A 25,714-nucleotide genomic window follows, 5' to 3' on the forward strand; every position below is an offset into this window, starting at 1 on the left:
TTCCCAGCCCTGACCCGCGTGCAGGCCTGTGCCCGAGGGTGATGCCCTCCTGAAACACCTTCCTGCGCCATGTCTCCAATTGCTCCGAGAGAGACACATGGAGCCCATGGAGAGGACCAACAGCTACAAAATTGATCAAGGGACTGGAACATCTCCCTTCGGAGGAAAGACAGAGTTGAACCTCTTCAGCCCTAAGAAGCGACTGAGAGGGGTCCTCAGCAATGTCTACAAGCATCTTACCGGGAGGGTGCCAAGAGCCTGTGGGCAGGCTCTTCTGCGTGGTGCCAAGCAATAGGACGAGGCAACAGGCAGAAACTGATGCACAGGAATTTCCACCTGAATATGAGGAAGTTTTTTTATTGTGTGGGTGACCACGCAATCGAACAGCTTGCCCAGAAAGGTTGTGCAATGGCCCTCCTTGGAGATACAGAGCCGCCTGGATGCAGTCCTGTGCCGTGTGCTCTAAGACGACGCTGCGTGAGCAGGGAGGTTGGAGCAGATGACCCACTGAACATTCTGCGATTCCACGACACGGGATAAAAGTTGGAGGGAAGCACAAACTCGGCAGCCGCTTCCGCAGCGCTGGCCCAGCGCGGGACCCTGGGGTGGCCCCGCGGAGCTCGCCGGCCCCTCCCGCCGCTCTGCCCGGCGCTGGCTGAGGGCAGCGGCAGCTCGGGCTCCGCGGAGCCGCCCCCGGGCCCGCCCCGCCGCCAGGTGCGGTGCCGCCGCCCGTGGGCTCAGGAAGTGCTGTCACGGCGTGTGCCGGGCGGGGAGGCTCCTGAGGACCGGGCTGGCCAGAGCTTTCCGTCGGCGGGTGCCGAGCCGGGATCGCCGCCATGAGTAAGATCTCCAGGTTCTTCAAGGGGAGCGGCTCGGCCTCCTCCAAGGGCCGCGGGGGTCCCTCGCCGCAGGAGGCACTGGCCCGGCTGCGAGAGACAGAGGAGATGCTCAGCAAGAAGCAGGAGTACCTGGAGACGCGGATCGAGCGGGAGCTGGCGGTAGCCCGGCAGCACGGCACCAAGAACAAGCGAGGTGAGTGCCCCGAGCGATTAAATCCCGGGGCTGGAGTGCCCTGGGTACGGGGGGCACTCGGGTCTCGCCGGGGCTGGGCCGGGGCAGCTGGCTCCGCAGTGTGCTTCGGCTGTGGGCTCCCAGCAAGTATCGCCACACGCGGCGGTGGGATGGTCGTTTTGGTCTTTGGCATGTATTAGTGATTAATGGACTGTGGAGTCATATAGCGGGATGGGAATTTGTTACTTCTCACAAATTTACTGCCTGTGGTTTTCTGTGCGATTCTTCTGTTCGTGCTATGCACCGCAAGGCGATGCAGGTACGGGCTGGACACATGGAGGGCAAAGTACTGCTGCTCAGCGAGGGGAGGGAATCGCTGTTTGGGGGCGAACGAGATGAAGGATGTGCGGATCTCCTGTATATTCACGAATCAATGCACACTATCCCCATTGCTGACAACTGAGGAACGAAGCAATGCAATGCTCTGTCCAAATAATGTAAAAGTATATATGCAACAAAAAGAATGATAGCTTAGAGCATTAATGACTACTGCTCTGGGACGCTGTTAGCTACTAAAGAGAGGATGCTGAGGGATCAGAAGGTCTGTCTCCTGTGTATACTGATGTTGTCATCCCTGGGAAGCAAAAGATGGTAGTCAGCGTCTTGGGGATATAGAGGCCTCAGAGAAACAAGTTAATTACTTCCTGTAGTCACATGGAGGCCTGTTTGTCTTCTCTGAGCTGTATTTTAATTTAAATGCTTAAAAACAGAAGAACATTTTGAATTAAAGATCTGTGATGTAACAAGAAAGTAGGTCTTTTGCCTGCTCGTTCTGTTACTCAGTAATTTAAGAAATAATGCTCTGTAACTTTGAACTTGTGAAGAGCTGTGTGTTAGAGGTATCCTGGCTAGCCCTCTAATGTATTTGTAGTACTTTAGCATTTAGTAATTATTAGCAAAAGGCAGTTTTAACTAAACTAACTCTTAGTCAAAATGGGACAGATTTGAAGGCACAGTTGGGGGAGTAAAGTCAGTTGAGTGCTCAACTGAGCCAGCTGCTCAAGAGGATGGGAGCTGTCAGAGTTGTCCCAGTCTCACACTTTCTACTGCCCTGGATTCAGCTAGAGTGTCTCTCGATCCCTTGTCCAAGTACTGGCACCTTTGTACTGTCACAGTCAGCTAGTTCAGGAAGGGGATCCAGCTGGAACCTAATTTGCTATGGGACAAAGTGACCAGGTGGCTCCTGGGGCTGAATTCATTGTGCAAAAGCCTGAGCTGTGGGGCTGGTGCAAGAAGATAGATTGATTCCTATGACTGTAGCAATTTGGTTAAATCCAGACATGCTCCTCTGGAACTTCATCCCAAACCTGAACTATAAGATGGCACATTTGCAGTAAGGAGAAGCATTTCCTGCTTTACTCTTTCCCTTGTGCTGCTCCATTCCTTTCTCTTAGCAGAGCTCCCTGAGGGGTGTGTTTCAGAAAGCTGAATATTGTAAAATACTGTGTTTTTCTTCGTCTGGGTTATTTTTTAAGTTCTGCTGATCCAGTTGACGCGATAGCTACATGAATGCTTGTACACCTATGAAGGAGAGAGCGGGGCACAGGCAGGAATGAGAATTTTTTGGGAAAAGGTGGCTTCTTCTTTAACTCAGCTGGTTGATGGTGGTTTCAGGTGTCTGTTGGCCTTTTGCTTCAGGTGTGCAGCATTTGATATCTGAAGCTTTTCTCTAGAATTGTTGTTTCCACTGCAGTGCTCAATATGCAGTTACCCTAGTTTTTTTATCTATGAAATTGTTCATGGAGTTGTATTGCAAACTGTACTGTTCAACTGATCATGGTTAAAATAACTGCCTTTTATTTTGTCATTTGCTCAGGGACCAACAGTTAAGAACAGTAAAGAGGAAAGAGTAGGGCTAAAAGTGCAGTGCGGCAGTTTTTATTCATGTCAAAAATAGTTCTAAAACCAAAATGGGATAACGTAAGTACAGTCAGAGAAGAAACAGTATGAGCCATATATTGTTTAAAATATAACCTTGCTGTGCCAAAGTTCTTCAGTTCAGCAGGATTGTCAGAGAATATAAATCCCCAGGAGTTTGTCTTCATTTGATATGTCAGTTGCTTTGCAGTTTAATTACTGTTGATTTAGATATGACAGCATTTTAGTTAGTGTACAGTACTGTATAGCTCAAAGAAAATCTGTGCTAACCAACATCTATTGCACCATTATGTAAACATACACACAAATGAGAGAATAAAGCTTTTAATCTACGTTGCCTTATTGAAGTGAATGTTTCAGAGGGACATCACTGGTGATTTTTAATGTGGATTTTTTTTTTCTCAATTGCATCTGTATAGAAGCCTATAGAAACTAAAATGGGGCTGTCTGCAACTGGAGTAAGATGTATCCAGGGATAGAAAATGCACCAGATTAGCATGATCTCGCTTGATTTTTAGGTGCATGAATCTGAGTCAGTTGCACCAACACAAGAGAGAGCAGATTCAAGCATCAGCAATTTCTCATGACTTCATATGACTCTTGAATGGGTTTCATGTGACATCAGTAGGATTAACTTCATCTAACAGCTGTAATGCTGTAGCTATGCAAGAGATGTGAAACATTACTGAAATACTCCTGGCTTTTCCTTTATTAAGTACCTCTGCAGTTCTTGTACCTGATCTGAAATTAGCTATACTTTTGAGGTGATACATTTCCAGCATTACACAATATCTGGTTGCAGCTAGACCACTTCAGGGTTTTTTGTTTCCTGAAATTCCTCCTGAAGTGGTTGTTTCATGAGAAGCAGTATTTTTTTTCAGTTACCACTGACTTCTGTTGTCTCTCCATTCCAGGAAGAAACTTTTTTTTTAATATCTCTTGCTGTACTCTTTGGGAGTTTCTCAGTTTCAGCCAGTGCATAGCTGCTACCTCTGTCTACAGACTGGCTTTTCTTCTCCGTTATTTGAAGGACGTAGAAGAAAATTTAAAGAACAGGAAGTGATACTGAATATTTGAGCATTGATTGAAAGGAAACATGTTTTCTAAGGCATGTCTGTAATTGTGAAAACAACATATGCACAAATTAGTTGTTTCAGCCTGGCATCTTTCACAGATTCTAAAAATATTTAAAAAAAAGTAATAAAAAGAATAAAATTAAGATAAGCCATCCAGAATAGGATTAAACTGTAATGTAAAGGACCACATAGTACTGCTGAGGGCAAAAACTATGAAAAAAGTGGGAGTAACAGGGAGGGTTTCACAAGTAGATGCTGCTAAATATGTTGTGTGTTATGTTTGGGCTGGGCTTACGTAGGCGTGCAGCATTCCTGTTCAATGAGTTAGGTGTGACCAGGAGGCTGTGAGAAGCCAAACAGCGAAGTGGTAGTTGTGTGTTGTGATGGACAGCACAGTCATGCCTATGACAGGCTGTGGGACAGATTGGGAGTGAGGGTTTCTGGCAAGGACATAAAGGAAAGCCCTTAGTGTGTCTTTGCTCTGTGAGTTACAGTGATTGTTCTGACTTTTATGATCACATTTCAAATGTCTTGCCATGAACTGGAATACTTATAACTGGACCAGTTTATTGCTGTTCTTGATTTAGCTCCTCAGTTGTAATTGCATGTGGCTTCCTCCACAAGGCTTTAAGGACTATGAGTGCTGATAATGAGCCAAATTAGGGCCCTATGATTTTTATGGCCTCAGCATCATTGTCTTCAGTTTTCCCAGGAGTGAGGGAGATCTGAAGCTGCACCCCATGAATCCCTTGCAGGCCTGAGGTGGAGGTTTGTGAACTGTATTCAAGAATGAGTCCTGATATTTTCACAGTGGTATTACATCTTCAGAAGAACCACTCTTTTCCTACTTCAGTAGTTTCCTCATGGGAATTATGAGGACTATTAGACAATTTTTTTTTCTGCTTCAGAAGATGATGAGATTGTTGGTGCTTTCTCTACTGATGGGTGTTGGCAGTGGGCTTGACAGGTAAAGGTGGTATTACTGCACTGTTGCTTTTCAGTCTGATCTGTCATGAAACCATGAGAAGGGTGCCACAACTCTTCCTGTGTCATTACTTCTGTTTTTCCTTTTGAAATCTGGATATTCAGTATGGCCAGGATTCTTACTGCCCAGCTGGTCATTTCTGCTTCCTTAATAAAGTGCCAGCATTATAGCAATATTGGAAAAGCCCCCCTCTGTATATTTATAACAAGAGTTCATTAATATGCAAACTCAAGCTGACATCAAAATCTTCTTCTGTTCCAGACACCTTGACTACAAAATAAAAACTCATATTAAAAGCAGTGGTTCCTAGTCTATGAGCTGTATCCTGCTTACTGGATTCAAGAGTATAGGAAATGTACTGAAGCCCAGCCAACTGCTGACGATTATAAAATTCAGGAATTGAATTGGCTTCTTAGGAGCACAAAAGAAAAAGTATATGAGACTGCTTTTATTTTCTTCTTTTTTATTTTTTTTTTTCCTTGGAGAAGCCCTCCACCTCTTCCTGAGTGAATTGGTGTTAATTACACTTGCTTCCTCAGACTCTACCTCTGCTCAAACTCATCCTCCCTGGGCTGTTGTCCTTCTTTGAGATCTTTGGAATGAGGAACAACATTTTTCAGTGCCATTCTTAGACTTTCAGTGAAGTGAGTTTGTGTTCTCTGCTCAATTCCATTATATTTTAATACATACATTATTCTCCAGTTTGGTAACTGTGGTGTCCTTATAAAGCAGAAGCATTTCAGTCCTGTAAGACTTGCACACAAATTTGAAGATGCTTGTAATATGCAGTAGAAAAGTATAAAAGTTCTAGGTACTTTGTAAAACACAGAAAAATAGATTTCAAATAACAAGGAAATTCTCATAAATTAGTGATAGGAGCTACTGTAGCAAAATATCCTGCAATAAAGGGTGTTCATTTGACACAAATCAGGAAAATCATATAGCATGGTGTGAGAATTTATAATGCTTCAGTTGATAAGGAAGGAGTATGAATTTATTTCCTATGAAGTGCTTTATTCTGTAAGTCACTGGTAAAACTAGAGAGAAGGAAGATAATATGTTGTGCCACAATAATTAGGAAAAGCTGTTTATGAATAGCAAAAGTCTCAGAGTTTAGCTTCTCTTGTGTTTTTTTCTTATTCGGGTGTGGTTTAATTAAATTATCTTAAGGATTTTGAAAACTGTTTTGTGTGTAACTGAGGAAATACATTTTCTCTGTGAGCAGCCAGTAATAACAGCACCATTGCAGAGTCCCATTTCTGAAGAACATTGACTTGAAAGACTGCCCCATGGTAGACATGGTTTACTCCATCTGAAGTGTTTCTGCAGCACCTCCTTATTGCTTCTCTGTCCACAGGGCCTCAGAGTCCTCTCTGGCCCAGCTGGTGTTACACACAATTTCATTTACATGTTACATTTGTCTGGAACCTCTAGCTTCCTAACCTATGAATCCGGATCAAATTTAATCCAATGGAAGCTAAGAAAGGAAATGGCTGGTGTCTTAACTCTACCAGTACTAAACATAAAGAAGTAGGGAAATAATAAGTAGGTAAGCATTGTTTGGGATTAAATAAAAAATAAGTATTTTAGAATTGTCAATGAGAATTTTATAATTCTTATATTTACCGTGTGTATGACATCATCCAGTGTTTGTGCAACTTCTTCAGCATATGCATGATCTTTGAATTATCCCCCAAAACCTGGGAAAATCTTGGATTTGAATACCATGATTAATCTGTTGGTATGGTGATTTGCTGTCCTGAAATACCTCACTGCAGGTAGGCATCTTAGCCTATGTGAACGCCTGTCCTTGTGCAGCTCACAATGAGCAATTTGAACCATGTTGATTCAGGCACTTGTCAACAAAGCATTATTTTTTTAGTGTGCTGTTACACACCCCATAAATCTTCGTGCCCTCCTTGGGGGAATCCTAGTTTAATTTAAAAAGTTGTGTACCACAGTGTCAAGGCTCAGTGTTATTGCACATGGGCAGTTTTAACAGGATTGCAACAGTGGTTGCTGCTGTTGGTTGAGTTTGGGGGCCGCAGGGCTGATGGGGCTTGCAGGTAAAAAATTAAATGTAGGAGACAAGGGAAGGAATGTGGGTGCTAATAGCATTGGAAGAAACCAAACAATGGGTTAACTCAGTCTCTTGGTTTCATTTGGTGAGATTTTTTTGCCTGGTACATGTGTAGTTTAGAAAGGAACTGTCATCAGGAAATACTTGTGGCAAAACTGTGTGTACTCCACACCCTTAGGCTAGGAGAAAGTTTTCCTCCTGCTTGTCACGTGCATTTATTCTGGTAATGATTTACTCTGGGCAGAGTATGCTGCTCATAACTCAGTGAATATAAAAGACTAATCTTTACAATTTTCAAAGATAATAGTCTGTGATAAAAGATAAAAAGCTGGATTTGACTGTGCCTGTGTCTACAAAGTTCTTTAAGTATTCAAATTCTAAGGTTTAAAGATCACGTTCCTAAGTGATGGTAAGAAATAGATGAGCTAAAAGCTGGAGAAATGCAAATCCTCTGCTCTAACCCATCTGCCTGGCTGGGCCATTTGGGCCCTCTGTTGCACTGCACAGTTACTGCTGCTGAGACAAAATTTAGAAAGTGCCATTGGCGGAGTTGTGGTTGTCACGGCCGATCTTCTTACACTGTCTTCCTTAGGTTTTACTTATATTTTGCAGCTTCTTTTCTTCTCTCTTCTGTTTCCTCCCTTCTGCTTTCTCTCTGATGTTTTTCCTTCCCATCTTCCCTGGTTTGCCTCTGTACAGGATGGAGTTCAAGATCTCCCACAGTGGAGGAAGAAGCTGTTTTTCCTTGGGGCGCTATAAGGAGTTAATCTAAAAGAGGCTTCCCAGCATGTTCATGCAACAGCCTGTTGGTGATTACCAGGCTGCCAATCTGGTGTGGTCAAAGTTTGTCTTCCTCATAGTAAGGTAGGAGGGTGAGAATTATAAATTCTGCAGGTCAGCTTGGTGCTGAACTACTTGTCCTTGCATTTGCTATGAAAACACACATTGCACTTTGCCTCTTCCCATTCCAGCTGCCTTACAAGCACTGAAGAGAAAAAAGAGATATGAGAAACAGTTGAATCAAATTGATGGGACACTTTCAACCATTGAGTTCCAGAGAGAGGCATTGGAAAATTCCCATACCAACACAGAAGTGCTCAAGAATATGGGTTATGCTGCACAGGCTATGAAAAAAGTACATGAAAATATGTAAGTGTTTTCTAGTAGCTTTCAAGTTGAATTTACTAACAACTTTCAAATTATTCCATTACTACAGACTGTTGTAACAAGTTAGATAGTTTTGACTCCATTTTTGTTTTGGGCATTGAATGTCAGGAATACTATTAGTGCTACAGTTTTATTTTTGGCAGAAAAATAATAATTCTTTTCCTAATCATAAATCTAGAAGGAAGTTCACTTAACTAGTGAAATCTGTTTTCTTAAGTCTGTCTTGGCAGTGGAGAGTGGCCTCTGCCCTTGGTTTGTCTAGAAGAAAATCTAGTCATAGAAACTAGGTGGACTCTTTTCCTTGAAATCTGTAAGTGTGGGATTCAAAGTACTAATTAGATCCACCTCCTTTCCCCCCCTCCATGTCCCCTCCATAAAAAATAATTATTTTTTTTTATATGTCCTATATTGTTTCAAAGGGTGTTTTTCTGCCTGAATAAACAGAGTTAAATCAGAAGAGTTCTTCTGGGAGAAATAAACAGGAATTGAAACAATAGCAAAGTTAACAATAAGGGGAAAGCTTTAAATGGGGTGCAATTCTGTTAAGTTCCCCTAAGTTCTGGTGAAAGCTTAACATCAAAAAAGATCCAAAAAATCATAGAATATTTTGGGTTCAAAGGGACTTCTAAACATAATCCTGTCCAAACACCCTATGGTGAATAGGAACATCTTCAACTAGATCAGGTGGCTCAGAGTCCATCCAACCTTGACCTTGGATGTTTCTAGTGATGGGGCATCCACCATTTCTGAGCAACCTGTGCTGGTGCTTCACCACCCTTACTGTAAAAAAAAAACAAAACTTCTTTCTTGAATCAAATCTACATTGACCCTCTTTTGGATTAAAACTGTTACCCTCTGCCCTTCACAACAAGCCATGTAAATGTTTATCCCCATCTTTCTTCTAAGCCCCCTTTAAGTATCAAAAGGACTGTAAAGGTGCAGACCTTGGGGATCTGCCCATGGCTGTGACTGGTTGGCAGAGGTATGAGGAGCACAGAGAGGGAGAGACACACTCTGCTGCAGTTTGACTTTTGTTACAATCCCCATATGGAAGTAGCTGGACTGGGTGTAGGTGAGGAAAATTATTCTCTGTTAATTCTACTGTTTATAGAGTCGTGGGTATAAAAACAAAAAAGGGTCTGTTCAAGTGAGTGTGTTCTGTAGGATTTGAATGATAGATCTTTAAAAAAATGTTTCCATGTTACCTTGCCAGGGATTTGAACAAAATTGATGATTTGATGCAAGATATCACTGAACAGCAAGATGTTGCCCAGGAAATTTCAGATGCTATCTCAAACCGAGCCACCTTTGGTGATGAGTTTGATGAGGTTAGTACTTCAGGCCTGTGAGTTTTAACTCCATAGTTATTTTGCTGTGCAGTGGTTTGTTTCTTAAGAAGTGTGGATGTGAAATTCCTTAGTTCTAGCTTACCCTATCTAGTACTATTGCATAATTTTAATATAAATATAAAAATTGAATGAAACTGTTATATACAAAATATATAATGTGCTAAGTAAAAAGCTGGAAATGTAAAAATAGAAAAATAATTTTTTTTTGGATAAATTTTAAGAAAAGCATTTTTAACTGCACTCCTGTAGTTATTGTTCTCATTTGACCCTTGGAAGAAGGTCAGTAAAACATGTAATTTGTGCTACTCCAAGTGGGCACTGAAGCATAATTTTTTGTTGCTCCAAGTAGACATCCACTTGACTTAAGTGCATGCCCCTGTGTTATGGACAGGCTGCTGTTCATAGTTCTGAGTATTTGGACCATTTTTAAGGTAATTTTTGGTACTTGGAGATGCAGATCCTTTCTCTGTTGCTTAGCCCACAGAAGTGGATCTCATGGGTAGAAGTAATACCTGTTGGAGGCAATAAGGTTTCATAGTAGAGCTCTTTTCTTTTGAAACCCCCACAAGGCATTTAGGATCTTCTCAAAATTTGTTGCAGTAGCTTTCATCTAGTGCCCCCAGATTTGATTTTTTACATCTAAACAGGATATAACTTATTTCTGGTCCAACCATGGCTGAGGACTCAAGGGTCAAGGTTACTCAAAATTCTTGTAATCTGTGGAATGCAGAGATGAATATCAAGCTCAGTATCACAATCAGTTTTGTTTTGTTTTTCAATTTTGTTTCAAAATGGCTGAGCACTAAGAATCATTTGAAGAATGTCCTGAATACTCAAACCATTCACTCTATTCCCAACTAATTTGTTCCTATGTTCTCAAATAGACAACAAAGACAAATATAAATGCTATATCACACATATTTGCTTGATTGGGAGGAAGAGGAAGTTTCATTCAACTGTTCTAATTTGAAAATAAGAATGATTTTTTTGTACTTTGTTCTCATTACTTGCTTTCCTGTATTTCCTTTTTGAATGTAAATAGACTTTCCAAGATGCATTTAGTCATTACTGGCTCAAGGAAGGGGATTTGGCCTGAGCTTCAAACAACTGAAAAGCATCTTGTTACCCCACAGCTGTCCAGTGTCTTACTTTTCGATAGTGCTTAACTTTTTGGAGTCTGGGCTTAGTAAGCATGTTGCAGATTTAACTGAAAGTTCCTAAGGGATAGCAGTTGAAGCTGATTGTGCACTGTTCCTGTTTGGGAAATAAGCCCCTGTCACTTGGAGCATAATTGTACCAGCTTTTGCATAGGAGCCCAGTACTTACAGCACTTGGCAGTAACTGGGAAGCCTGGTTACTGCAGTAACCCAGAGCAGGCTACTGCACCTTAAGAGTGCTAGAATCAATTACTGAATTGCTGGGATATAAGGTGGCTTGTGTTGGAGGATAATATTTAATTTTTTTTTTGAAGGATGTTTTTTCCATGCACTTGGATGCATTTTCTCTTAGCACGTGTGCTGTGGCTGTAAGGAGACCATGGAAGCATGTGATTTCTCCTGCTCCAGGCAGGCACAGAAACACAGAGTTCCTTCTCCCTGGGTTGGCACAGTATATGTTTGCCTTAAGCTGTAAAACCATGAGAAAGTAAATCCAGGTATAAATTCCTGTGGTGGCTATGCAACTATCATTTTAACTTCTACATTTGTGAAAAACAAATATAAATGTATAGGCAGAGCCCATTTCAGTACCTAATAGCTCCTACTTTACTATTTTTTTGACATTTCCTCTGCCCCTCTCCAATTTTTGCCCATTGTTTCTTTTAAAGCATTTTATCAATGTGGCAAAGGTCCATTTCTCTACGGATATGTAACATTTAGCTTCCTTTGGGAAGCTTCAGCTGAGGAATAAGTTCCTTGTTTTTTTATGAAGGATACAGTCTTTTTATTTTTAGCACTGTACGAGTGGATTAGATCATCTGTCCAATTCAGCCTCTGCACCTAAAAGCCCACGAGTGCTGTATGCTTCAAGAGTGAATAACAGGACCCAGGAGGACAGTTCTGATTCCACTGCTGCTTTGAATCACATATAATCCTGGACTTAAATGATAGGGCTGAAGCACAATGTTTAATGACAGTCTGCCTTATAACCATTGGAAGGTGTTTGCCTTTTGAAATGGGAGAAAGTGGCACATTAAAGTTAGAATCCATTGAGGAGTACAGGATTTACATTTGGAACAAATCTGAGGACAGCAGAGGCCTTTCACTCCCATATTTGCCTTTTTGGCATGTATTGTATACTGCTGTTAGTTTTGTTTCTAATTTTATTCCTTGTCCTGTTTCTAACTTTCATTGTCCTATTTTCAATGTTCAATTAAGGTTTACCTAACTCCCCATACTTACTAAAAATTACACTTTTAATATGCTGTTTCTTGATATGTCCCTTCAGGTGTAAACTTTTTTCAGTACTACTTTGCTTCACAGTGGTTAAATGTGCCCTTGCGTGTGGTCACTCTCAGTGTTTGTAAATAATGTTTTCCTTCAATTTAGGATGAGTTGATGGCAGAATTAGAAGAACTGGAGCAAGAAGAACTGAACAAGGGAATGAGAGATGTCAGGTTGCCAAGTGTTCCGTCCACATCGCTGCCTTCTCGCCCTGGTAAAATGCTACCTTGCCATTTTACATTTCTCATGATTAAGCCATGCTGTGAGAAAGGGGAGAGGAGGAGAGTGTTTCAGAGGTGCATTTAACTCTGCTATAACTTTTAAAATGTTAAAAATTCCTTTTCTTATTTTTGTATCTGCTTAACAGAAAAAGCAGAGTGGGATTCTGTTTTGCTCTGTGAAAGCATTTAGGACCAAATTCTCTGTAGATTTGGGGTGACAAACTTGGGGAACTGGACCTTGCACATATCCTGATGAATCTCCTACTGAAATGTAGTAAGATCCTTGGGGAGGAATTATCTTTTTCTGTCTTTTCCCCCTTCTTTTTGGCAATTAAGTCCTTAGTTTCTTTCAGTTAGAGACTGACCTAGATTCCAAATGTTTATGTCATAAAGATCCAGCTTTGCAGGATAGTGGTTTGATATTTTCCACTGGTATTTTAATTATAAATGAAGGAGGTGTTGGGAAGTACATATTTAAAGACGTGTTTTTCATTCCTTTGCTTTCTTTCTACTGAATAGGCTTGTTCCTGATATTAAGCTGTAGTTTCATTTTTCTGTAGTTCAGCCCTGTTCGCTTTGAATTCAGCCAGAGGCAGTCAACTTTTACTACACTTTTCACTGAAAGACTTGCTGTGTATTGCCATTAGTAAAAGAATATAAATACTGGATGGTAAGGACAGCACACATGTGACACAGGTTGTTTATGGTTTCTGCTGCAGAACAGGTTTCCTAGATCAGCTCAGCTCAGATACTATATGTGTTTTGGCAGATGACACTTTCATCCTGAGAAGCAGTTTAAAATGTTCAAGCTGAGGCTGTGGCCTCATCTACTGAACTCAATTGCAGAACAGCTAGGAAAAAAAAATATTCAGAAAAACAGTGAAAATTTCAGTCTGGCCATTTATGATTTGTTCATATATTGTCTTCCAAATCCATATCTGGCTGTGCCACTTGATATTTTTATTAAACCCAGACCATCTCCATGTGCTTCTCACTATTTTAGTTTTCTACTTCATCCATCTGTATGGTTGCTTCAGGCAAGATGAGCTGGTTGCAATTATATAGTTCAAGGCTGTGAAAACTGGCTTATGTTTTCTGAAACTCTCTGCTTGCTGTTACACAGCAACAGCAAAGTCAGACCAGCTGATGGATCTATAATGCTTCTAATTGGAGGTGCCTGTTGTCCTGCTGATTTTGAAGATGACAAAACTGCAATGGAGCAAGGCATAGTGACCTTCCCCAGTGACACAGTGAGCTGTGACACTTGCAGAACAGGGACTGAACCTGTGGTCCCCCATGTGCTTCTACCACCCTTAATCCCTGAAGGTGATGGTTGTAGTTCCTTTCAGGATGGTTGGTGGCTCCTGGCCCTGTGGCTGCCTCAGGCAGGAGGCAGCAGGCTGCTGTAGAGGGGAACACGCAGGTGTTGGACCCAGTAACAGTGTTGCACTGGTGGCTGGAGAAATGCCAGTCCTAAGGTGCACAGCCCACAGATGGAGGAGGCATCCTGAACTTGAACCTGGGCTCTTGGGCATCTAGTTTGCAGGTTAGCAAATGAAGACAGTTTGGGTGAGGTTTTAGTTGAGTGAATGCAGATGATGTGTGATAGGAGATTTGGTACAAAGTGTGTATGGGATCTGATACAGAGCTGGGAATTGTTGTTGCTGTGAACACAGCAGTTAACTGATGTCACCTGAGCAAAGCAAGTTCAGGAATATCCTTCTCCATTTAATAAATGGCACCACCCATTACAATGGGGAGAGTTTATTCAGAGACTTGCATGTGCATAACCTCTCAGCACTATTTGGAAAGGTAGTAGGATGTGCAGCTGCCCAGAATAGGTCACTTCTGGTCATTTATATGGTGGTGAGAGAGCTGACAGCATTCTTGTGGGCCTTTTCTGGCTGTGACAACCTTTAGAAATTAAATATTTTTTCTGTGTGAGTCTTTCAGTAGGAATGACATCAGACCTATGTTGTGAACTTTAGAGTTCTGTGGGAAATAAGGATAGGGCAAAATAATCACATCTCTCATGAGCATCTGTCCTGCATTACTCATGTTCAGCTTGCTACTCAGTAAATTTGTGTGAGATCCTCAAACAGTAAAGCATTATGCAAGTCCTCATGCTAACAGATAGAGTGCTTCTGACTCTTGCATTAGTTGATGGCTATTGTCTCTTTATCTGCAGCATCGACCAGGAAAAGAGCAGAGGATGAAGATGAAATGAAGAAACTGGCTGCCTGGGCTTCATAAGAGCATGGTCTTTTTATAACATCAAACATTATACTGCAGAATGTAAAGAGCTGTACTGCTGTTTTATAACTACACTGATTTAGTGTGGTTGCATTTCATACAGGCTGGGGTTTTTTATAACACATCTTGCTGAGACTAGTGTTACTGCCATATTAAAAAACTAGCTTAAAAACCAGCAAACAAAAGAACTCAGTAGTTGCCTATACCTTCAGGCATATTTTTTTTCCCCAGCCTTGTCAAGAGATTTGTTTTATTATATCAGTTTTTAATAGGTACTATCTTACCATATCTGTTGGTTTGTAAATCCTGTGTGCCTTGCTTATGCTCAAAGCTGGATTAATTTTTGAAATGAGAAAGCTAAGTCAGGGCTGTATAACTAGAGCGTTATTTGGTTCAGACTATTTGAATATTAGCAAAACAGCTTAATACATGTCCTCACTTACAAGTTCTTTGAGCCCAAGAACTAATAACTATTCATTTGGACACGAAGATTCAAACCATCTGCCTGGAGCAACTTATGGTGTCCTAGATATTAAGGGGAAGCTCTTCTGTAGGCTTATTGAAGTGGGATGTGTTATTTATTTTGTTTTAACTGGCCAGAATGTCCCATGCACTTCTGTAGGTCAACTTGAATTATATTTTGGACTACTGACTAGATGACAGAATTGCAGTGATCGAGGAAAGCAAAATGTGTAGGTTCTTATAGATCCCTGCCAAATACTACTGATTTTCATTAACCCTGTCAAAAGTCCAGAAGAGATGTGACCTTCCTGTGTTCTTTTCCTCTACCTTGTCTTTCTAAGGATGAGTCTTTATTTTATATGATAATACTCATTCTAATTGAAGGAATTAGCAACACATTTTTAATTAAAAAATTTCAAAAGTAGTTTTAATTTCTGAGCATCTGGTTCTTCTCTCTTACTCAGTTTGTGAATGGAAATAATACCAGTGTGTTGTATTTGCAGTGCCTTTTCAAGCCCTGGATAAAAGCTGTTTCTGGGTTACTCGTGAAGTTGGTGTGTTACTGTCCAACTGACAGCATTTTAGCATAAGAAAGAAATGCCACTCTAGAGTGCTGAACTATACGTATACAGAGAAATGGCTGTTCAAATACAGCTCAAAAATTAAATAGGCTGCTTTGTACTAACCAAGTATTAAGGCATAAGCTCTATGGTTGTAGCCTGCTGTCAATCACAAGGAAACAGTAAAGCACTGTGGAGTTCTTAGGAGTATAGGAAGTAGATTTCTTGATCTAGGTTTCTTGTTTTCAAATGAATTCAAATTTGTGTTGACTGAACCACCTGGGGAATAGTGGTGGACTTGGTTCCTGTATATCTTCAGCAGTAGAAGACCGACCCCTTCTCCTGCAGGCTTTAGCCTGTGATTTTCTGAGTGTTCAGCTTCAACAGGCTTCAATAGCCTTCAGCATAGTGGATTTTAAGTTTAGTATAAGAAAATATATGTTTCTAGACATGGCCTGTGCAGAGCCTTTCAAGTTGAGCCCCATGGATGAAACTAAAAAGGTATAAACCCTGTGGAGAGATTGACTTTTTCAGAACTTCCATTCTCTGTGGAGGAATTGCTTTTGGATTGTATGTGTATGAGAGCTAAATCAAGCCTTGCCACTTTGGATGATTTTCTTACTGGAGAAAACTGTGTGTGTTAATTCTGTCCTAAAATTTGGAGGTACCAAGAAAATTGTCCCTTTTTGTTGAGAGTGGAAAAAGTTTGGAATTACTTAATTTTTGTTTTAAATACCAAATAAAATGGAAAACAAAATGACAGACAGAACTGCCTTAAATTTAAAAATACATTTTGAACTCTCAAGGAGTAGGAAACTAAGTACTAAAAAAATGCTACTTGGTTTTAATGCTTGCTGAAATTCAGCATGAAATGCTAGCTGAAAGCAGGAATACTTAGTAAATTAGCAAACATTCTTAAGTTATTTCAAATCCATTTGCTAACCCTTCTAGCTTGAATCCTGTGTTCAGGGTGTGCAGTTTATGCAGGCCTCCGAGTGCAGAACGTATTAGCACACACTGGGTGTGTGTTTATGCAAGGCTGGCAGTGTGCTTTTGGACACTTCTGGTATTTCTAAATATGAGGCCATGCCAACATAGTCCCATAGTTAATTTGGAAAAGCTGGTTTCCAGCTTCTGTTCTTGGTTGAATTAGCAGTTTAACAATGCTTGCCTCTTATGCAGCACTTGGCATATTTGAAGTGCTCTACAACTGAGTGGGTCTCTAAGCCTCCATTTTGAAACTAAAGTGACTTTCAGTCTGCTGTAGAAAATGTGGGCCTGCTGTTTTTTCCATGTGAATGCCCCTCACTGGAGACAAAAAAATCCTGTAGAGAAGATCTTCTCCTTTACAAACCAGCATTTCACTGCTGACCTCCAGCAATGTTTTGGCCAAGTGTTGATCCTGAAGAAGCTTCAAGTGTGTTCAGCTTATTAATCTCAGACCAAGCACTTTAAAACCAAAATTTATGAAAGGTGAAGAAATGAAACTGGATATTCAAGTGAGCTGCTCTGAAAGCATATGTATAATGGCTGGTGATCCTTAAAGGCAGACTCATGTACCAGTTCACAGCCCAGGACGTGAGGTTGGTGAAATTGTACTCAGAAACACTGTAGTGGTGTACAGAAACCAAAATACACCATACACCTCTAACTGGAGTGTTTGTTGCCATATTTTTTTGGGACATCAGTTTCTTCAAGGGCAAAGGTTTTGTAGGGATTTAAATCATCTGAGGGAGTGGCTCTTTCCTATGTAAGTTCAGATAACGGTGGGACAAATGGCTCTTTCTTTTTTTGAACATATGCCTCTCATCATGCCAAGATGGTATTTGTTTAGTGTGTAAGCAGTCAAGAGTGAATAGTGTCAATGTGTTATTGTAAATGCACCCTATTAACTGGAACATATTTTACAGGACTGTGGCAGCAGATGGTGTACTGTAACTGACTTCCTTTCTTGTAGCTTATTTATTCTGAGATTGTATTTTTCTCCTAACAGGCTTAGATCTTTTTAACCTGGGTAGCTTTAAAAAGGGGAAATATATTAATAAAAAGTAAAACCAATTAATATATGTGTATATATACACACACACACACACACACTGTAAATAAATATTTTGGTGTCATGTTTGTGTTACATGATTTTATTAAATTTCTTTTTCTATCAGGCAAAATTGTAAGTACCCTCTTTACATTGTCATTAGGATTTAGTGCTCTTTTAAAGGATGTGAGAATATTTTGAAACTTTTTTTGGTGTATTAACCTTTCAGCAGCCAATTAGAATTCAAGAATTCTTTGAAGTTGATTTGGTTTAAAAAACAACCAACAAAAGCCCCACCCCAGTGTAAGCTGTTTGGGCTGCATTCCTTCACGCTTAACCATTGTATTGCAAGAAATTATTTCAATTTAATATATCCAAAATACCTCCCTCTCCTCCCTTGTGACCCAAAGATCTCATCATTGTTTCAGAAATACATGTTTTTCATTTTCCAGGCCTTACTTGAAAGGAAGAGTATCAGGTCTTTTAAAAATGAAAAAGAAAAAATATGATAGGCAAGGATGAAGTGAGACAAATACAAAAGGCATTTTTTCATTCATCTTATTAGAATCTCTTTTAAAGTCTGTGTATGTGTGTATAGTGCCTCACCTTTTATTTACACACACATATATTTACATGTATGTATGAAATCCTGCAGCAGTAATTTAGGACCACCATTCATTATCTGGTGTGGAAAGGTTTCAATTGCCCAGGAAACTTCTCTTTTCCTCTTTGTAAATCCTATGGATTTTGTCACAAAATGCCAAGGAACTGCTGTAGTATGAGCACTGCTATCTGTGTCTACAGCTGTGGGTGGTGGAAGAACAGGATGAGTGTGCAGGGGGAATATTTAGAAAATCTTACCATCTTTCAGGATGTAGAGCTTCTATTTTTCTAATTATGCAATTTTTTAGAAACATAAGGAGAAAAAATTAGCCTCAAAAATTATTTAGCATCACATCTTAAGAATTATAAATAGTACAATCTCAGGTACCTGTCATTTTTTCACATCTTTCCCTATTGCAGAAACTGTGGCAAGAGCCACCTTCAGAGTGTTGTTGAGTCACGTGTATATTGTAGAAAAAGTATAGCTGGTTTATGTGACTTTGATCATAGTTTAAATGGTTTGTGTTGTTACCAGCATGTAATTACCAGGTCACCACTGAACTATACTCTTAGGATCAATATGTACAGATAAAACTAGATTATATAGTTATGAAACGCTAATATGTGTCTTGAAATTTCTGAACAACCTTGTATACCTGAGATGATTCTGTCAGGCAGGGTCACACAGCCCCTCTGCTGTCCTGCTCCCCTCCTCTCCTGTACACTGCACTTGTGTATTCCTGTTTTGAATGTATCTATGCTAGCTGACATTTCCCCCTGCAACTAGAAGTCTTCTAGTAATTCCCTGGTTGCTCTTTACTACAGTTGATTGTCAAATTCCTCTTTATCAAGACAAACTTTGGGAAAATGCCACTTTGGGGAGTTTGGGCTTGACACTCACCCAGCCCCTTACAACCTGTGCTGTCTCAGCAGCTGCTGCTACCCTGGCTGTTTTTAGGGCAGCACAGCAGTGTAGGTACCCCTCAGGTGCTTTCTCAAAGGGCAGGCATCCAGTTCTCCTAGGATTGAAAGGCAAGTTGAGGATTTGTGATCTGAGCTAAATTTAATCAAATAGATGGTAGGCCGATTGTCTGAGGTGGTGGTCTGCTCCCATGGAGGTGATAAGTGTCAATACCTCCCATTCCTTCTGCTGTGACATCAGCTTTCACCATGTAGGTCTTATGGGGCAAGGAGTATTTTGTGGGTTCAAACAGGATTTACATGGCCACCCCGAGTCTACCCTGAGTTTAGCACCCTTTTATCAAAAAATTAAGCATGTATTCAGAAGTAAAGTGAGTGTTCAGATACATTTAATTCATAAAATTATCCAGATACCTTAGCTTTGCTTTTATACTCAGCTTACTAAAGGAATCTTGGTGCAGCTGCTGAACAAACTGAAGTCAGTGGGGACTGCAGATGTATAGGCATGTGTAGGGTTGTATTACCCTGTACTTACCTTGGTTTGTACCCCATGGGGTGTTGGAGTGCCTGGTGTGGTTGCTCTGTCCAGCAGCAGTGGTGAGCTCCATCAGCAGCTGGGCTGGGACTCTGCAGACCTCCAGGAGGAGCTCTGGGTTCAGCATACAGCAAGAAACTCCAGCAGGCTGGAAAGGCTGCAGTTTTCTCACAGGACCTGATTTCAGTCTTACTGCTCATGCTGGAAGAAAAGGCCTTCCTGGAACTGCTGCTCAAAACCAGGTGAAACCCTCCCACTCTTCCCACAAATCCCCACTTGTTCAGAGCTCAAATACTCTTTTAAATACTAACCCACCTTCTCGGCTGCTTCTTTGGCTTCTGCCTCTTTTCTTCCCTTGCCCTATCTGCAGCCACCTTGGCACTCAGCTTTTTTCCCTGCTCTGGACTGATGCAGGAGCTCAGAAGCAGATCATGCAGCATTTTAGCAGCCTCCTCTCTACACACTCATGCCAGGGCAAAGAGCTAAGACCAACCTCAAAGCTTTAAATCTGTTAAAATACAATTTTTCAAGAAGTTTAATATTGGTTCAGTGATTTGTGCCTTGCAGTGACCAGCTGCAAGCTGGATGTCATTGGAACACACTGAGGAATTGCAAGAGGGATTTCTCAGTCAAGTCTGCTCTCAGACCCTGTGAGGGTTCAGAGCACGTTGGTCATTGTGAGGTAATGTCAGTGCTACTTTGGGTTAGGTGGGACATGCCTGTAAGGGAGGTATTACAGCTGCTGGTTTTGAGGCTGCTGATGTTCATATGTAAAATTAATTACTTTGATTATTGAGGATTTGGATCTTAAAAGGCAGCTTTACCAAAGAGAGGGTTTATTTGGCACGGGAAATTCCATCTGCACTGACACGTTCTTACAGGTGTAATGCAGTTTCAGAAGTTCATAGATAAATATAGGTTGGAGATACCACCTTGCACTTTTAAGGTTAAAACCTGCAGCTCCCAGTGGTTTGCAAACTATCAGCAAAATATTTTAGTCAATTCAGTTTACTGAGCTAGAGAAAAAAAAGTCTCCCTGTATGAGCCAAGCAGTTCTGGAGGGGGTTTGTAACAGCACTAACCTGGGAACAGATGTATTGTAGCAGACACTTGTGGCTGAACACAAAGGATTAATTTTATAAAGAAGACAATAGGAGAGAAAAAAATGGTGGGGGAAAATGATAAAACGTTGAGACACTAATTTATGTAGCCTGAGAATCTGTCTAAAGCACATATTGTGTCTGAATAAACTGAAATCTGAGTTAACAGCTGCTTCACCAGAGCAGAACATAGAAGTCTCTTTGTTGAGAGGAGATCTTGTCCTGTGACCTTTGGATAATCATGAGTCTTGTGTAACTCATGTAATTTGAAAAGTGAAAGATGTTGGTCTTTCCATGGGTTTCTAGATTCAGATCTCTCACAGAGGATGCCAGTAGTGAACTAAGCATTCCAGCAGCCAAAATAGATAAAATTATTTGCATGTTCTGTTTCTCATGTTAACTCACAGCAAAGTTGAGCTGAATATTTGATTGTTTAGTGCTCTTTCATCATATTTATTTTTGCTGCATTCTTAAATTATTTTTAATTGCCTGTTTTGATAGGAACAACTAAGTCAGATCTGGCCGGTGTTCTCTGCAGTTATCTCTACAAGAAACACACTTTTTTTGGCTGCTTTTGTACACGTAGGCAGGAGCAATGTCTCTATAGGCACACAAACATCTCACTGAATCTTAGTAATTTTTTTGCAAAAGATTACACAGAGTGAGACAGTTCTCTCGTCTGTTTTTTCCAATGTAAGTTACTATCCCCTTGCTAGATTAAAATCTGGGAGGAAGTTCCAGATGTTTTTATTAGGTTTACAATTATCCTACAAGCTGTACTGGAAGATTTCTAAATTCATACAGCACATCCACACACGAAAAAATAAACTACTCAGGGCAAGACTTCAAAATGCATAAAGCAGCTGCCATAACAGGTTAGAGCTCTTGCCTACTGCCTCTGCTTGTCCCTGTAACAGGTGTATTTATCCTGCAGAATGAGGGGGAAGTGGAGACTCCATCACACCACAAACAATCCACTCCATAACATGGTTACCAGAAATGCCTAGAAAAGAACCACAGGAAATGTGGGAGATCTTGTAGTTTTGCCACATGTTGTAGCTGCTTCTTAAGCTTGCTCTATCTATCTATCTATCTATCTATCTATCTATCTATCTATCTATCTATCTATCTTTCAGACAATACGAAGCAATACTGAGATCTTGAACAGTCAATGCACAACCTGATCCCAGCAGCTGCTTGCCAGATGAACAATGTTTGACAAACTCACGTTAACTGCCAAACAACCAACCAAGCAGTGTTTCATAGTAATCCTCAACATTTTCATAAAACAACCATGGCAGCTGCTTCTTCTCAATGAAAAGCATTAATCCACATGGGATTGAGAAAACAGAGGCCAGTTTCTCTACCATATGCAAGCATCCTAGTGTTCTCAATTTGAACAGGTAGAAGAAAGGAATATTATAAATCTAGAAGCAGCAAGTAATTTGTAAGCAAGGTTATTTAAACCTACTTGAAATCCATTTGAGATATCCCAATACAAAGATCCTGTATTGCACAGACAAAAGTTGCATTGGATCAGCAAATCATCTAATTTAACCCCCTGACAAGTTGAGGAGATCAGCAGTAACCCTAGGACTGCACCAACTGACTGTGCAATTAGGGTGAATCATGTAATTGCTTTCTTCCTCAGGTTTTCCTTGTTTGCACAGCAGAGGGAAATACAACACCTGTCTGTCAGATACAAAGTGGGGACAAACTTTGGCAAGCACTCTGGTGATCCTCAAGCCAAAGAAGTGCTGAGTATGAATCAGCAAGTCTTTAGGGTCTCCATGAAGAGCTTAAAAGGGCTAAAAAGGGGAAAGGTCTCCATGAAGATTGTGTTGAAAACCAGGAAAACATAGGTTGGAGCACTTCTTTTGAAGGCTTAACAAAGGGTTAAAGTGCAGAACCTTGTAGCTTCACTTGAAATGGATGAGAGTTGATCCCAGAATCTCATTTATTAGGCCGGTGATTTAATCAGCCTCTGCTAGAAAGGAAGACCCATGCTGAGGGTTTCTGCACTGTGGGGAGTGGCCTCTTCTCTGACAGGTGTTGCATGTCCCTGTCTCCCAAAGCTGAAGGGTTCAGCTCTGGCTAGAAGTGACTTCTGAGGACTGAAGTTATTACTCCAAGTTCAGCACTCCCGTGTCCACACCTCCTCTTTCTCCAGAGCCATGTTCCCCTGCTTTGCAGTTTGTGATATTTGCAAGCCATACCAAAATTCCAGCCTGGGCTGGATGCTCTGAAATACTTAAGGAGACAGAAAAGGCACAAATCATACAAACGGGCAGAAAAATAGTGAGAATCTGGGTTATACACAAGAGAAATGTGTTGAAGACTATTTTTTTCAATGTCAGGTGGAGATTAAAGGTATAAAAGGACAAAGAGAAGCTTTGCCAGTTGAGTTAGAACATCACTAGCTTTCCTGAATTTTAATTTCAGGTGCTGTTCTGTTGTGGAAAGACTTCATGTGAAAAATTCTCATTCTCTTAAGTAAGAATAGCCTACACATTAGGCTTTCTGATTTATTCAGCTAAGTAGAATTACATTTGAGAATTCAGCCAATTAAAGAGCTTCTCCAGCCTTCCTGTTACATGACAGTGAAAAATGCTTGTCCTGGAAACATCCTGCTTGTGCACATCCTGTGCTCTGGGCAGCATCAGTGTAACTCTGCCTGACCCTTGTTAAACAGGATTATTCAATCCTAGTATCACTTTGTTTCGATGATACTGGGTAAACCTCCAGTTTGGGGCTTTTAAATAAATCCACCAGAAGAAAAAGGATGCTTTGTATGTGACATGGGGTTATGCTTAGACATGTCTCATGACAGCCTTTTCCTGACTCCAGAACAACCACCACAATGCTTCATCACAATCAACCCAAGAAATTTCAAGAGAAACATTTTGTATTCCAGTATAACACTCAAGCTGTCCAGCTGGAAAATAATCTGTAAACTGACCAACAGTCACTATTACTGTGGGGATGTTTGTAATTTATATCAATGTGGTGGTTTGTATTAATTTCCTGAAGTGCCCTTACAAAAGAAGGGTATCTATACATACATTAATCTTCTCTTGTTTAGCATAAAGCATGTTTATGCTAAATGTTTAGCATTTCCCCTTTTTTCCCCGCTCTTCTGAATCCACGTAATTGCATCAGAAACAAAACGTAAGTAAAATCTTGGCAGATCAAAAAGCCTGAACAAAAGCCCTGGGCTCAGTGTTTACTTTGCAATGCACAACCTGAGAAGGACCAAACACAAAAGGTTGTCCTCTGAAACAAGACTGGGATAAAGGTTAGCACAGTGAGGCTGGCAAAGAAATGCCAGTGCTATGGGAGAAGGTGTTCCTGAATGGGATACAATGAATACAACCTAAACCACTCACAGCACAGAAACTAACACTTAGTGGAGAAGCAATTCTGGTAACAAATTAGTGAACAAGTGGACAAGTTCCTCTTATTCTCTTTCCCTTCTGTCTTTTCCATTCTCTCTCATCTTTCTTCTAGGAGGTTAAGATCCTATGCATTAACAATGCATTGAAGATCATAAAAATCCAGAACAACCAACTCCACTGGTCAGTACACTGACTGCTCAGCCAGAGTACAAACTCTTCTTTTGGAGACAGCTGCATTATCAGTTCCTAGATGCCTTATCAGATTCAAACATGGATGTAAGGATACAGTTCAGTTACCCAAGTATCCCTTAAAGCAAGTTCTGTATTTTATAGGAAAAATATGTATCTAGTTTGGAGTGTTGGACCTGTCTAGTAATCTGAATGCTCTGATCTCTTGCACAAAGACTTAAATGAAATATAGAAAGGAATGATAAAAAGAAAGACCCCTAAGACCTGGCAATCCATTGAGTGTTTCCTGTAGGATTCTTCCCTTCCTTGGTGATTTGAGACCTTGCTCTATTTATTTGTGTTATCTGACATTTCTAAAAAAGCCTGATTGTAGCAGCAACTTGAGAACATAGCTTTTTTTAATTCTACACCACTTACACAGCATATATCAGCCTGCCATAGCTAGCATAGGAAAAACTCCTCCACAAACAAACCACATGAAATTTTCTACAGAAACTTCTACTCAAAATCAAGTATTTTCTAATAGAATAAATGCTTCTCCTTCATAGCTGCATTTCAAAAAAGGAATAGAAACTGCAGGGAAAAAATCAAGTAACTTAGTGTTTTAATGGGCTGCAGAGAGTAAAAACCATCTGAGGCAGACATACCATCTAGAACAGGAGCTTTCCTTGTCCCTTTTCACTTCAACTGTAAGACCCCAACCCCCTCCTCTGAAAATGAAGATGCTTAACACAAAGAGGAGAGCACAAAAACCCACTAGAAAGTGCACCACAGAGGCTACTCTCTCCTACCACTATCAAGTGCTGTTTGGTGAATTTATTTCCTCCCCTCCTTGAGCTGGTCCAGTTGGGACTACTGTACTCACAGCTAATGTGTTGTATGTTCCACACCCAACTAATGGTTGTCACAGTGGGAGAGGTAGGGAGTGGGAGTTTATAGGGACTCATTCTTGATTCAGTACTAGTCAGCATTTTAATTGATTCAGCAGTACACAAAACAAAAGCAGAGAACTGATGTGGGCAGAATGCATGTGCTTCAGAGGATAAAAAATCCTGAAGGTTTGAAAGATGTATGTATTAAAGAAAAGCAAACCCCCAGTAAGATTATAAAAACTAAGGGGAAAAACCCTGTTGTAAATCAGTGGCTGAACTACTAAGACAATCACAACAGAAAAGAACAACGCATTACTGGTTGTTACTCTTGTAACTAGCTCACTCTGCTCTAATTCCAGTTTGAATATTCTTCTGTGCTTTAGGCAGGGAACAGAAGTCCACTGTCAATTCTTACTAATGAAATAACTGGAAACTTGGCTTCTTCTGTACTAAAATTACAGCAGTGAGTGACAAAAGAAGGAAACACATGGAAAATAGTGCCAGAGTGCATGCAAAGTGAA

At 40.6% G+C, this 25,714-nt stretch overlaps 1 protein-coding gene across 2 annotated transcripts; it reads left to right on the forward strand.

The window, feature by feature from the left end:
- Window positions 1-836: 836 nt before the first annotated feature.
- Window positions 837-14,521, forward strand: CHMP4C (charged multivesicular body protein 4C). Of its 2 annotated transcripts, none has more exons than XM_062502716.1 (5): window positions 837-1,032; window positions 8,062-8,239; window positions 9,471-9,585; window positions 12,153-12,268; window positions 14,467-14,521. In XM_062502716.1, the coding sequence occupies exons 1-5, from the start codon at window positions 837-839 to the stop codon at window positions 14,519-14,521; spliced, it is 660 nt and encodes a 219-aa protein (XP_062358700.1). The 2 variants fall into 2 exon arrangements, with proteins under 2 accessions (XP_062358700.1, XP_062358693.1); XM_062502709.1 differs by having other exon boundaries at window positions 12,153-12,261; window positions 14,457-14,521.
- The last annotated feature ends 11,193 nt before the right edge of the window (window positions 14,522-25,714 follow it).

Source organism: Cinclus cinclus, chromosome 1 (assembly GCF_963662255.1).
Source record: "Cinclus cinclus chromosome 1, bCinCin1.1, whole genome shotgun sequence".
Classification (NCBI taxonomy): Eukaryota; Metazoa; Chordata; class Aves; order Passeriformes; family Cinclidae; genus Cinclus; species Cinclus cinclus.

Excerpts from the sequence above, each read along its gene's own strand:
- CHMP4C (XM_062502709.1), top strand. The coding sequence starts at position 837 with ATGAGTAAGATCTCCAGGTTCTTCAAGGGGAGCGGCTCGGCCTCCTCC. Across the intron at positions 9,586-12,152 it reads TTGGTGATGAGTTTGATGAG|GATGAGTTGATGGCAGAATT; the intron begins GTTAGTACTTCA and ends CCTTCAATTTAG. Across the intron at positions 12,262-14,456 it reads ATCGCTGCCTTCTCGCCCTG|CATCGACCAGGAAAAGAGCA; the intron begins GTAAAATGCTAC and ends CTTTATCTGCAG.